The 14,332-nt window shown below is 47.2% G+C and overlaps 2 protein-coding genes across 5 annotated transcripts in view; one reads left to right on the top strand and one right to left on the bottom strand.

Annotated features, from left to right (window-relative positions):
• Positions 1 to 46: 46 nt before the first annotated feature.
• LOC122620537 (DNA ligase 1) lies at positions 47 to 13,934 on the bottom strand. 4 transcript variants are annotated; one of them, XM_043798040.1, is made up of 9 exons: positions 13,901 to 13,934; positions 9,907 to 11,152; positions 3,467 to 3,590; positions 3,241 to 3,330; positions 2,261 to 3,011; positions 1,074 to 1,181; positions 711 to 973; positions 420 to 642; positions 47 to 359 (listed from the first exon to the last, which is right to left on the bottom strand). In XM_043798040.1, the coding sequence occupies exons 2-9, from the start codon at positions 10,955 to 10,957 to the stop codon at positions 159 to 161; spliced, it is 2,811 nt and encodes a 936-aa protein (XP_043653975.1). In that variant the 5' UTR covers positions 10,958 to 11,152; positions 13,901 to 13,934; the 3' UTR covers positions 47 to 158. The 4 variants fall into 4 exon arrangements, with proteins under 4 accessions (XP_043653975.1, XP_043653974.1, XP_043653977.1 ...); XM_043798039.1 differs by lacking the exon at positions 13,901 to 13,934 and having other exon boundaries at positions 9,907 to 11,737; XM_043798042.1 differs by lacking the exon at positions 13,901 to 13,934 and having other exon boundaries at positions 10,273 to 11,732.
• The window catches only part of LOC122620539 (trichohyalin), a 28,559-nt gene continuing 14,470 nt past the window's right edge, over positions 244 to 14,332 (top strand). The window contains exon 1 of the mRNA XM_043798046.1: positions 244 to 377. The gene's annotated coding sequence lies outside the window, so the exon portion shown is untranslated. The remainder of the gene's footprint in view (positions 378 to 14,332) is intronic.

The raw sequence follows: 14,332 nt of genomic DNA, 5'->3' as shown, positions 1-14,332 counted from the left end.
GTAACCGATACATCGATTGCAGAATCAATTTGACTTCCACCACTAGTTTTTCGTTTGTTTGTTTGTTTATTATTGTTTATGTTTATATTCTCGAAGCACACACACTCGAAAAAAACAGAGCAAGGAACGGAAACAGAAACGGAAGACAAGCTGAAGGACTAGAAGCCCAAATCGGCAATAACCGCGTCCAGTTCGTCCTGCAGATTGGTGGCCCGCGATCGCACCTGCACAATTTGATCCTGCAAATTGTCGACGTTCGCCTGGAGCAGCACATTGCACTTCTTCATCGCCGCGAACCGGCTCTCGTGCTTCTTCACCCGCGGCTCCACATTCGCCTTCTTCGCGGAGTTGGGCGAGTCCTGCGGAACATAGAACAGGTGAGCTGGCTGAATAGCTTAAAATTCGCGGTGCTAACTCACCTCTGGCTCGGACTCGCTGCCCGTCTCCGCCTCACTTTCCTCCGATTCCGACTCCTCGGACTCGTCGTCGGATTCCTCCTCCTCCTCGCTGGCATGCTCCTCCTCGGCCTCCTCCTCGTCCTCGTCCTTCTCCTCGCCGTCCACATCGTCCTCGTCCAGCTTCATGGAGGCAGCCATCTTCTGCACCTCCTTCTCCAGCTTCTTGAACTTCTTGTTCTCCTCCCTGGCAATAAAAGTTGTATCCAGCTTAAAACCAATCCTATATTTAAATTTGCCATGTCATGTACTCACTTGAGGATTCCTTGGTTCTTCTTCATGGCTTGCTTGAGGGCGTCCTTCTCCTTCTTGGCCGCCTCCTCCTTGACCTTCAGTTTGGTGAGCTTGCTGCGCAGGATCTTGAGCTCCTTGCCAGAGCGACGCTCCCTGCGCTCCACCTTCTTCTCCTCCGGCTCATCAGGATCGCTTTCGCTGACCTCAGGCTCCAGTTCCGGCGAGCTATCCCTTCCGAAGTTGGCATCGCTGGGTCGACGCGATCCGTCCAAGGATCCACCGCCCTGCATCCGCAGTTAGGCCAAAACGGAAAACGGGAAAGATGGGATACACAGATTAGTGAGTGGATTAGTGAGGGCGTCCTCGAGCGGGGCCTGACTTTACCTGGTGCCGTGCTGCATGGTAGTGGTCGTAGTGGAAGCAATCGTCGTAGTCGTCGTCGTCGTAAGCAAAGCAATTACTAATGTGCGGTCTGTTAGTGCTTGGTGTCGCCTTTGCAAGAGAGCGTGAACGGGTTAATCGGTTAGTTGTTGCGCGGAGTGCAAGAGCAAAGCTTCCAGGGGGAAAGGATTTGCGACCGGACGTGTCCTAGACGGGTCATAACACCGCTTGGGTCTGGGCGGAAGCGAGAAGCGGGATGCGGGAGTCTTTCATGCAGCATGCGTCCGGCAGTTGGAGTTTAAGGTCGTCTGCACACGAGATCTTTGGGCATTGTTCATATGTAACTCTCATTTCATTTCGTTAGAAAGTCTCATTTAAGAATGAATATTTGAATGTTTAACATGGCATGGCCAAGTCCACCATTGAATTAAAGAAAAATTCTTGAACATTTGAGCTTTTCCCAGAAAGTTGATTTTGTTTTGCATGGAAATGTGTGTCAGCAAACAGATAGCATAGGTAGGGGGTGAACCCTCTTTGAAAGGTATAAAGTATGGTTTCCGAAATGAAATACAAATTGAGCTTTGATAAAACATGGTCAGTTTCGAATTTCATTTTTCGGTTGCCTTTTGTGAATAATTTTAATATTCAACTTGTCTGATTCCGTCTGTACATCATTCATGTTGTATGCTGCATTTAATCAGATTTCTGGATTTTTTTTTATTGGATTTTAAGACTCGTATGCAAACCGTGTTTAGCAGATATTTACGCACGAAGAAGTAAGTTTTTGGGGACGAACAAGGTGTGCTCCCGGGTAATCCATTCCCAGACCCATCCCACATTTGTGTCAAGTGTTGTCAGCTGATCTGTTTCTCTGGCTACAGTGGCTACTACGGCTACAGAACTACTAGGGATCTAAGGCGGAGTCTACGGATTGCGGTGGCTTCTTTAGCTGCTCCCGTCTACTTGCCGCCCTCAGCGGACGCAGCGAGGCGACGCCGGCGACACTAAAAACAAGAAAGAAGGACTAGCTTCCGAGTCCGATGCTTGGCATACCCTTGGAGATAGTTATGTTAACTGCATACGAACATTGAACTTAAATGGTTGTAATCCGAAATCCTAGTCTCAACTGACAACACTTTGAGCAGAATCCCAAAACTTTGGTGCCAAACCCGATCTCCAACATGACTTACCTGTAGAGCTGCTGCCAGCTTGCGCTCGAGCAACTGAATCTGGCGGCGCTGCTCCTCGATCTCCGTCTTGGCCTCCACCAGCTGCTCGGCGGTGCTCTGGTAGTTCTGCTCCACCTCCTTGGACACCTTGCGTGCGTCCTCCACTTCGCGCTTTAGGGAGTTGACGTAGGTCTGTTCGGCGGTGGGCGTGGGATCCATGGTGGCCACAATCACATTGGATCCGTACTCGAGATTCTTTTCGCGTGATTTCTCGCGTTCCAGTTCGGTCTCTAGGGTGCGGATTTTGGCCAGCAGCTTCTTGTTCTCGCGATCCTGCGCCTCGCGGTTGCGCAGTTCCAGAGCCAGCATTTGTTTGGTGCTCTGCAGATCGTCGCGGATCTTGTCGATGTCGTCCAGCTCGTCGGGACTCTCCTCGTCGATGGACATGGCCGATACGATGCTGGGCCGTGATCCGCCGGCTCCCAAGGCCGTGGCACTGCTCGGTCCGAGCGCATGGCTGCTGGGCGCCTCGCTGAGCATGTTGACCTTGGACTGCGACTTCTGCAGCTGCTCCTCGATGGTCATCTGTCGGCGGAACTTGCGCAGACCGTCCAGCACCGGCTTGCTGCGATCGTTGGTCTTGGTTGGCTTCAGCTTGATGCCGCCCTGGATCTGCTTGAGCAGCTTGTTGTGCGAGTTGCCCTTCTCCGTCTCGTATATGAACTTGTCATCCAACTTGGTTATCGACTTGCACGTCAGGATGGGCTGAGATCTATAGAAATTTGTATTGTTATAAAAGAAACTTGTGCACAAAGAACTCATCCAGTTTTCAATTAAGCTTTAAGCAAAAGTCATTAACATTCGACGGATAAAGTGGCGTTAGCACAGTAAATAGCGCAACGTACTTTTGTGGTTTTAAATAACTTCGGTTTCCATTCCGTTTTTAATTATCGGGAGTATTGCAATCGGTAATTACTGCACAGCATGCGGACACCACTCACCTATCGTTGCAGGCCACATGGCGCAGCTTCTTGCCGCTCTCCACCTCCTTCATCATCTCGGACCAGTCGGGGCGCCTTCGGGGTCGAGTCCTGCGAATCGAAGCGAATCGGAATTATGGCCGTCCTGTGCCTTGAAGGGAAAAGCTATCCCGATGCAGGATATTTGGGGCTGCAGGGTCTGCAGGAGGTCAGGGGTCGGGGGTCAGTCGTCGGGCCTTCCACTCACCTGAGCTTCTCGAGGGTGTCCTTCTGTGTGCTGCTGAGCACTCTCTTCTCGCCGGGGGCTAGGGGCGGGGGCGGCGGTGGTGGGGCCTTGGGCACCAGCGAGGGCAGCGGCGGCGGGGCGGGAACTGCAACAATAAAACACGGAATGCACCCAAGTGGGTGGCGGTTATTCTCTGCCAGAATGTTGGGCGGAGGCACTCGCTGCAAGTGGTGCAAGTGGGCGCGAGGTTTGGTCGTTGGGCATTAGAGCAAATCGCCGGGCGCTGCGTGCACTCGCGGTTATTAAATATAATTTTAATTTAATGAGTTTGCAATTTGTGCCAGTTGTTTGTTGTTCTTTCGGCTCCCGCGGGGTTCCTTAGTCCACCCGCCGGAGCATTTGCCACCCCACTATTTAGCAGTGCTTTGCGAGCAAAGTTGCACCATACATAGCAATAGAGGGCAAAGAGAATGGATGGGGTTACACTTTAAACATTAATGGTTATTTATTCCTTTGCGGGCTTCCTAAAAGGTTCTGTCTCTACCAATGCCCCAATTGTATTGGTTAAAATCTATTTTCAACTTTTAGCTACGCTCTTTGAAAAATAGCAGCCATTAAATTACTTTAATGCCCATCCTAGGCATTTCTAACATTTTCTATACAAACTACTTTGTCAGCTGGATTATATATTTTGAGGAATTTATTTTAAGAATTACCCAGTGCCTTGGAAGATGTCAGTTTATCATTTCCGCTTTCAGCGAAACACAATATAAATGGAAAAGGCTTATAGTCTGTTTATCTGAAGTTTCGCCTGGTGTAGGGGGCACCTAATAGGGTGGGAGCCTAGACACATGGCTGTCTCTGTCGGAAGTTGCAGCAGAGATTGAAAAGTTAGTGCCTGCCTCCGCTTCGGCCTCCGTCTCGTCCTCGTCCTCGTCCCCCTCCCCCTCCCCCGGCGCTGTCTTGTCCCGGAACGTGGACCTGGCTTTGATGGTGTTTTATTGCCTTAACACCATTCAATTCGGCTCACTGGGGGCGGCCGAGGCGGTGGCACCGAGGCGGGTGGCACAAAACTTTGATTGCATTTTTTACTTTGTCGGGTTTCGCTCGACTGGCTGCCGCACTCACTAGCCTGGCTTTTAAGTTAGTTTAAACTCTTCTGGCTGGGACCTTTTTCCGCCTTCACGTTATTTCTTATTCGTGTTCGTCTTGGTGTTCTGTTAACGAGGCCAATTAGGATTGGCAGTGTGTGCGAGACCCCTTGCAGCCAGCTGTTTCTAATAAATTTCCGCTTAAATTGTTCGCCTAACAATCTTCACTTGGCGATGTAATGCCTTTTCCCCTTTTCCCCGTGTGCCCACCAGTCGCTCGCAAGTCGAGGCCGTCTTCGCTGCTTGGCCTCGTAATTAACAATTGAAAAAGTTGGCCACTTTCGATTTCTTTCTGACACACACACACACACACAGCTCACACACAGGCGTGCATCAAAATGATTTTCTTTCATAATTTTTTATCGAATGCTTTGCATTTCTTCACGCTTTTTCCTTTCGGCTTGTTGTTCAAAAGTGTAAAAGTCAAACAACAAAAAGAAGAGGGAAACAATGAAGGCACCACCAAGTGATGAAAAGCTGACAAATCTGTTAATTAGCTTTGTTTGAGTGAGTCCTGGCAGGAAGCTGGGGCAAGGGCAGAGGACAGGGGACAGGGGGCGGGAGATTGGATGCTTTATGGGTGGGTGGGTGTGTTACCAAGGCCACCCCGAGCTTTATCCTTTGTCTGAGCTCCAGTTCAGTCTGCCTTCTCCTTTTTCGGTTTTTCGCTTTTCGGTTTCTCGGTTGCGCCTGGCTGGATCTGCACTTAATCTTTAAGTGGTTGGCTGCCTTTTGCGGTGCATTAGTATCCGAAATACTTTCCGAAACCCCCTTCAACCTGAGTGAGAAAGAGGTGGATAACTTGGCGAAACTGGATAGGTAATGAAACTAATCCGAACTCGTGTTACTTTGCTGAATAAAATCAGTGCAAACGACCAACTTGATTATTGTCTAGAGCTCCGTTACCTCAAGCTACCGATCCTGCTGCTGCTCATGAATTTTCCCCAATTCCATTCCCCCATGTCTGCATGTTAATGAACTGCCTTTGGGGGGGAGTGGGAGGCTCTGATTAAAATACGTGGTCAACTTTTGGACAGCCAATTGAGGACGCGTTTAGTGAGCGTGAGTTGCGCTCAATTCGGTTTAGTAATTTATGGACAAAAGCTCTCCCCTTAACCACTAAACCCGCCCTCGAACCCCTGGCAGTTATCCTAAATCAGTGGCAAACAAAAGTGGAAGCAGGCAAGAAACAAAAGAAAGCACAACAACAACATCACGCGAAGTGAAACGAGGGAAGGGTGCCGGGCAGATAAAAGTCTTCATTCATTCATGTCGACAAAATTATTTCTTATTTAAATAAAAAGCAAGCACTGCCACTGAAGATGGAGAGCAGGAGGTCCTGCTTCTCGGAGCTCCGAGTTGAGGCTACCCACTTAATATACCGCAAAGCCCGCACTTACGACGTCGCAGAATGAATAGCGGGGTATGTAAACATAAATTTTGCGAGCTCACTCTCGGTGTGGCATGGCAGTGTGGCACCCTCCTCATAAAGCGCCCTCCTCCTGGCTCATTGTGTTATCATCAGCGGAATATTCTATGCATGCACAAATGTTGCCGTTGTCATTGAATCAACCCGGCGGAGTGTGGAGTGTTGAGTCTTCAAAAACTGGCAAGCCCCAGCTAACTGGAGTGGGAAAGGGGAATCTTACTGGTTACTGGTTACTGCTTGCTGGTGGCTGGTGGCTGGTGACTGGTTCCTGAGAAGTGGAGTCCTGGTCATGGACTGCTGCCAGCCGCCCGATGAGTGACTTCCCAGCTTCCCAGTTTCCCAGCTTCCAGGCTGTGCTCATTCATTGTCTGCCGGGGCATGATGAAGCACCGCTCAGCCAGCTCATATATTTCATGGTGCAGAATGGCAGGGAGTCGTTTCCCCAAAGCTCCCCCGTATGATTAGCGTTGCTGACTTGGCCAGAACGCTGTGCGAAGGGGCTAGCAGGGATTACATGGGGCTTTTTGTAAACTATTTGGAGCCCGATTAGCTCGGAAATGATGCAGTTGTTTCACCGTAAAATTCCAAGCGTTTCTCTATGATTTTACCTCAAAAACAAGTACATTTTCCTCTCTTCCATGTACATTTTACTTATTTTGGAATTTTGAAATCAGCTTAGGTTTCGAACTGTAATGTTTTTCTTTTACAATCATTAGTAACCCCAAAATATAATCTGCTCAAGTTTGTTGATTTAGATTTTAAAGCGTAGTTCTACTTCCAATGTTTTCTAATCCAAGGATAGCTCTGCTTTATTTTGTAGCATTTGTGTAATATAAGCTGTAACCTCTTTATAAACTAGATATCATATTATTTTAGAGCTTTCTTTGTTTACCGAACACTTTTGCCGTTTCCGCTAGGCGGTAATCTTCATTTAATTTCCTTTGTGCCTCCGGAGACGAGCCTTAAGTCCAATTAGAAAATTCAATTTCAATTTGGATTTGTTGTGGCGTCGTTTGGGGGACACTAATCCAATTATGCAGTCAACCATTTCATTGTCGCCCAGTATAATTATGGCCAACAGCAATTGGCCAATATTAGCAAGTGTGTATGTGTGTGTGTGTGTGCCACTGAGCTTTGAACCATTTCCTTTTACGTCATTTTGACCACGCTACATCTAAATTTGAAAGAGCCTAATCATCTTTTATGCTTCGCTGGGTGGGCCACACACAGAAAACCCAAAATGAAAATCACCCTCACCTATTGAAAGTCGACGTTTCTAATGACGGCCGGACCCTATCGGGCACCACCACCACCCATCACCCACCCACCACACCACCCATCGCTTGACCCTGGAAAACCACGCGACGAAGAAACAAAAAAGAGAACTAAGAGTTTTCCAAAAAAAAAAAAAGGAGGAAGGAAGGAAATATGGGGCGCAGCCGTTACATGTCTCGCATCTACAGAGGGATACATAGAGATGAGGCTCATTTAAATAAAAGAAAATATTTTTCGTCCTGCCGCTTTTTGTCCTTTGAAGACATTCGAGCCTCTTAAGAGGGGAACTTGCGGCCAGCGCCGTCTTTTATTTCGTTTTGTTTTTTAGTGGCGGATATTTGAATATAAATGGCGCATTTAGTTAGACTCTATCAAGCTCATTGCCATATATCTTTGGCTGCTTTCGGCTCGGCCCCCACTTGCCGCTCTCCAGGATTCACTTCCAATTCGAGTCCGAGTTGCCTTTTATCATTCGATAGTTGCGAGTTTTTTTTTGGGGCTGGAAACTTAAGAGACCAGCACGCTGGCCGGCCGTGTCCTTGTGCCTCCTCGCCATTCCTCATTTGGCTTTAAAACATTCCATTTTATGTTGTAGTTTTGACAGAATGAGCAATAATCATGAATTTTGTCTTAGACCATAAAAACGTACCCACTCCACTTGGGACCCTTCCTCCCAAGACTTCACCCGAACACATTAAATAAATGTTTCGCCCTCTTTTCCTTGTGTCCTTCTGTGCTGCTCCCTTTTTTTTTACTTTTGTTACTTTGGTTATTTTTGTCCTGTTTGATAGGGTGACAGCTTTAAAAAGGACGAACGATGCTCTGTTTTATTTTTGGCGGACATCGTTTTTTGGTCATTTTATTTAGTGACCTCTTTGGCCAGTCTCCGCCTCTTCGATCCTTTTGTTTGTCGGTCAAGATTAGGAGGCATTTGCGGTCACGTTATTGCCCACTGATTAGGTCGGGGACAAAGGCAAGTTAACTGCCTCACACGTAGCCGTAGCCGTGACGGTAGCCATAGCCCTTTCACCCAACCCATTTCCCCACCAGATCCTAACGAGCTTTTCACTTCATTTTAGTTGCCAGCCCCAGGGGAAAGCTGGAGGCCTGGCCCACGGACAGGCTTTCTGCAATTCAATTTTGAGGCCAGGTGACAGCGTGCTTATGCAACATTTGGTTGCTTTGTTTTTTGAATGTCTTGCCCCTGCCGCCTTGAGCCCAGCCTCGCGGCAGGAAAGTCCATTACAGAATTACAACCTTCTCGAGTTGAGTGTGTGGCAATAAATACGGAATTAGACAACATTTGCTCCGGCATACCTTTTCTGCTGTTATGCTGAACGCCCTTTCGAACGAGCGGATGGATGCTACCCGGAAAACGAGATGGTTGCCCAAATAAAACCCACTCGCAACTGCAGTCAGGCAGGGAAACACTTTGCGCCTCTTTCGGCTCAATGCACAACACTCACTAAAATTTAATAAATAAAAAATGATATTTATATTGCTTTATAGCCTTGTTTTTCCCACTGTTCCTCCGTTGTGCTCGTCCCATGTCTGTGTGCGCTTTGTGGTTTTTGTTTGGGGCGAAACATTTTGATGAAATATTTTTTACACATTCATTTCAAGTATATAAATTCCCATATTCCTATACGAGTATGTGCCTTCTGCATACAGACACTTGCATATCGTATATTTTCCTGCGTTTTTATAAATGAGCAGACAGCGATGGTTGTGAGCGACAGGTTACAGACATTGATGGCAGCGTGAAGCTGTATCGCCGGTTGGAAATGAAATCTTACAATGGACATTGATATCTTGACCAAACTAGTTCCATTGTTTTTGCTCAACTGCATACCGGATCACCGCTTGATATTGTTGTGTTCGCCATTAAAACATTGCTCGAAAGCAATCCCTTTAAAAAGAATCTCACTTTCAGGAAGTAACTGAATATTGAGGGGCGTTGGCTTTCATGGCGTATGCGTAATGATTACTATAATGCACTTATCACACAAAGGATAACTTTAATGTTAACGAAATCGTTTGTGTAATTAAAAAGGCACTTTTTGAAAACACCTAAATGGAAAATTTGGTTTTTAGTACTTTAATAGGCACTAAATGTGAACCAAAATTAAGAGATATAACTCATACGCCCCGTATAACACCTGTTTGCTTGTTACCCTAAAATAGCCTTACCAAAAATAATTTAACAGTGACACATCTAGTCTTTTGAAAATATTCTCACGTTCCCATCACCAATGCGATTTTTTCGCACATATCGCTCATCCGCCGTGGTGACGCATTATTTGTTTTGTTTGCTGCTCCCCTAGTGGCCTTGCCTTTTGGCCAGGGCCGACGAAAATCGGAAAGGCAGCAAGCGAAAAAATATAAAATACGAGAATATATCCCCACAGCCCAACCCCACGTCCCCAACGTAAATGAAACATTTCTGGTTAGAAATTAGACATTAAAGAAGCAGGGGCAGAAATTTACAGCGCTTGTTGAGTCGATCCATTCGCAGAGGTTAATCGGGTTAATCCAGTCGGGCATCGGGTTAGGTTCCATCACTGGAGTTGGCTCCGGATCGGATCGTATCGGATCGGACAACTTACCGCTCTTGCTGCTCGGCTCGCGCTTAATGGACGCTTTGCGTAGGGTCTTGGTCGTGAACTCGGGCTTGGGCTCCTCTTTCGGCTCCTTGAGGAGCTCATCGATCTTGGGTACCTTCTTGAGCACGGGCCGGATTTTGGCCAGGTCGTCGGTGCTCTTGCTGGGCAATGGCTTCTCCTCGCGCTTGACGTGCCGCAGCTTGGGCTTCTCCAATTTAAAACGGCGCCGCCGGTCGCGCTCCTCCTCCGTTTCGCCCTCCTCGGCCTCGTCGTCGTCCTCGGTGGCCATCTTCTTCAAGGACTTATCCCGCTTGACCACCACGCTGCGTAATTTGGGTTTCTCCACGGTAAAACGTTGGCTCAACTCACTTTCCGGTTCCGGCTTCTTGTTGACGGTGGTGGGTCGCAGTTGGGCCGCCTTCTTCACGTGCTCGGGCACCTTCTCGTCCACGGTGGTGTCCTCTTCCTCCTCGCTCTCCTCCTCTTCGGACCCGCTCTCCTCTTCGCTTTCCACCTCCTCAGACTCGGTCTCCTCTTCGGTCTCTTCCTCCTCCTCGCTCTCTTCTTCCTCGGAGGAGGATTCGGGTGGTGGTGTCGGCTCCTTCTTCTTTTTAAGCGCTGAAGTGGTGGCTACTGGCTTCTTGGGCCCCACGGTGGGCGCCACTTTCTTGACTGGCTCCGGTGCTTTCTTGGTATTTACAGGTTCCGGTGTCTTCTTGGCCGCCGTTGTGCTTGTGGCCAGTGAAGATTTCTTTACAGGCTCTGCCGCCTTCTTGGCCGGTTCAGTGGTCGTGGTTTTCTTCGCTGCTGCCGTGGTGGTAGCAGTTGCTTTTGGCTTGGTCGCAGTGGACTTTTCTCCATTTTCCTTGGTCGTCGGAGTGGCGGTCGGTGTCGCCGCTGTTTTCTTCGCCCACGGTGTGGCAGTGGGCTTTGTGGTGCTGCTGGTGGCGGTGGTGCCGCCGTCGTCCTTAACCCATGGCGGACGGAATGTGGTGCGTCCGCCGGGCGCACTGCTTGCACTGCTTGTCCCCGCACGGGGCGTCACAAACGGCATTTCGTAGTCGCTAGAACTGCTTGCGGTCCTCCGGACTTTTCTAGACTATTCCCTCTGGTGGTTTATTTATTTTTTTTCGGTGTTATTGCTGTTAAATTCTCCAGGGCCCGATGTCGTCGCCCGTCTGTTCGCACACTCTTTTTAAATAATTTGCCGTGAATTCTTTGCTTGTTTTTCCCGCTTCTCTTAACGTTGCTGCTGATGAAAACACAAAACTTTGCACATTAGCACCGTCGGGGGAAGTTGTCCGAAAAAGTTCTTTCATTCAGATTTTCCGTGCTTTTTTCCCGTTTATTTTTCTATTTATTTTTTGATTTTTTTTTTGCGTCGCCTTGATAATTCTATTTTACGCGTATTTCTTTTCTAATAGATTTTTATGTATTTTTTTCCGTCGCGAATTTGTTGCTGGGAATTTTATTCGTGGTCCGCTGCCGACGATGAGCAACAGCTGTTTGAGATACTTTCAATCCGATTCAATTCATTTCAATTCGTGTATATTTGGGTATGTTTCATTTCGAATTTTATTTTTAACTGAATGCGCTCATTAGCTTTGCTAGCTGTTGTTCTTGTTTATGTCGCTGTTTCTACTAAGAGACAGAATATAGGCCTTTGTGTCATAGTCATGGACAGGGACATTCATGGATGCCGAATGAGATGGAAATAGGAATGTGGATGAGGCGAGGATGAGGGGAGGTCGGCCATGGGGACCGGGACAAATGCATCAACAAATCCCAACTGAGTGGAATGCTTTTGCAGGCTCTCACAAAAACGCCTACAGTTGCAGCCGAATGTCTACATACCAGGATATTTATAGTAATCGATGCTAAACCTAAACTTCGGTTTCCTTATCGACTTTTAGCTTGTCGGGTTATCTATACACAATTTTTAAACAAGTATGGGAATGTTTACTTTCTGAGAAAACTATTAAACAAACATATTGTACCATTTGCTGGCGATTTCAAATATTTATTTCATATGAAAACCAATTATGATGGAATGAAAAATGTGTACATATCAAATGAATTTTAAATCAATTACTCAGGGTCGAGAGAAGTTATAACTTGAATTCATGCTGATAAAGCAAAGTGCAGAAGATGGAAACTATTCGCTCTTGCAGAGTTTTCTTTGCCTCGCGATTTTCCTCTACCGTTTCGCTATGTATTTATAATGACCTCATTCCTGCGAAAATTGTAAACAACAATTTGCAACTTTTCCTGCTCTCTAATTGGGCAAAAGGATAGCAAAACATTCCATTCCACGCGCTTGCCACAGCAACTTCCTGTGGCCACTATTATGTTGGCCGCCGCTGTGCTGCGTGAATGTCCAGCTAAACGCCTGCGTATGTGTGTGTCCGTCCGTCCGTCCGTCCGTCTGTCCGTCCCTCCGTCCGTCCGTACATATGCACTCCAATAAACAGCACAAACAAGAACAAGAACTAGAACAACAACAGCAATAGCAACAGCAACAACAACGGCAACAACAACGGCGCTGTATGGGAATAGAGCAACAAAAACAATAACGATTTGCTCTGCCACTGGCTGCGATATGTAAAAGGCGAAAATATTTAATTTTAGGTTCTTTGTGCCCGCCGAGAGTGGAAAAAGTGGAAAAAAGTGAAAGACACTGGCGGTGAGACGAGCGCCCAATTGGGAGAGACAAAACGGAACCAAATCGAAAGAATAAAAGGAAACATACATATCTCTGGCGCTTTCGTCTTTCGCCTTTTTTTCTATCCATTCACTTTGTTTTGTTTTTATTCAACTGGCTCGTTTCACAAAGTAGACAGAAAAACGTACACAAAACTGGGTGTACGGAGCGAAAAAAGGCCAAAAATGTTGGGATAGAACGGGGCTCTCGGGGGTCAGAATGAAATCCGAATTCGTTTCATTCCATTGCCATTCCATGGCCTGGTCCAAAACCAGCCAACACCCCCTCCTCCACATCCTCCACCATTCCCCATATTCATTTCCATTCCACTCGTTTGGGGCGATTGCAAATTTTTGGCCAGAGCGACGAACGCTTTCTCGGTCTTTCCTGCATGGAGGCGTTAATTAAACATGACATGCAAATAAAAATTATACTTAGAAATACAGTCCGCCCTCCATTGCAAGAATAACCGACGAATGCAACTCTACCTAGCGTTTATTTTGATGCCTATCTGCCAGTTGCATTTTGCTTTAAACGCATTTTAAGCGGTTTCCACTCGCAGCTCAGGTTGGCAATGTAATTAGATCCATTAACCATTTAAATGCACACGAGCCAGGGGAAGTTATAGGGAAGTACGACTGTATTAAAAAAATAACAGAGGATTCCAGAAGCGAGTAAGGGAGCGGGCGAAACAAAAATGCAATTTCAATTAAAATTGTTAATGAGACTGGCTAATTTGACGCAAAAGTTGCGCGCAACTGTGCTCGGAATGGCAACTAACAGCTAATTCCCGGCCATATTTCATCCTAAGATTGCCTGTCAACAAAAGTGCCTCAAAATATCGGACATTTATTTTTGGATATTTTGGGAACTGGTGGCCATTCATAACGCCCTCCAGAGAGATTTATTAGATCGATTGGCCAGTGACAAGAGCTGAAGCAAAGCGCTTTCGCAAGCTCTGCGCATTTCGCCGCCCAAATGTACACGAATCTGTGGCGGTGCTATATTTTTGGATATTTCACGGATTTTTCAGACATTTCACATTTTTATTATGTGTATTAATTGGTTCATTCGCTCGCTGCAGTTTGCGTGGCACGTTCGCGTCGTTGTACTCTATATATTGCACAGATATATATCTATAGACGTTGTATATCTCTTTGAACTGTACATGTGTGTGCTGGTTGGGTCAGACACCCGCACACCACCACAACCGCAAGCACACACACACCAGCACACACCCGCACACACACCGGCACACACACCGGCACACACACACGCACACACAGTGGCACGGACTCTGGGAGTGAATTTTCAGCAGCGAAGGCAACAGTGCCTATGACGGCGTTTCAAAAACTAAATTCATACATTTTCCAACGGCACGGCGATGGCTGAAAAATTTGAAAATTTTCCCGCTCGCTCTTCGAATTCCGCTCTCGTGGGATTTCGCTCATTATCTCTTCGTTTCGGTGAGCACAAAATGAAGTGAAATGAAAATTTTGTTGACCGACAGAGGCATATTTTTAGCATCTTTTTCCGATTTCGGCAAGGGGTGTGGGAACGTGGGGGATATGGGGCATGGCGGATTCGATTGACCTTATGGCAGGTGCAGTTCAATGGAATTATTAATAGCCGGATATGTGGCCCATCCCCCAAAGATACCACTCGGCCTCACAAACCCCCTCGATATCCGCTATCCGCTCATTAGGCGCCTCTTATCAGGCTGCTCGC

Source organism: Drosophila teissieri, chromosome 3R, assembly GCF_016746235.2.
Source record: "Drosophila teissieri strain GT53w chromosome 3R, Prin_Dtei_1.1, whole genome shotgun sequence".
Taxonomy (NCBI): Eukaryota; Metazoa; Arthropoda; class Insecta; order Diptera; family Drosophilidae; genus Drosophila; species Drosophila teissieri.
This window is presented reverse-complemented; position numbering and strand designations above follow the sequence as displayed.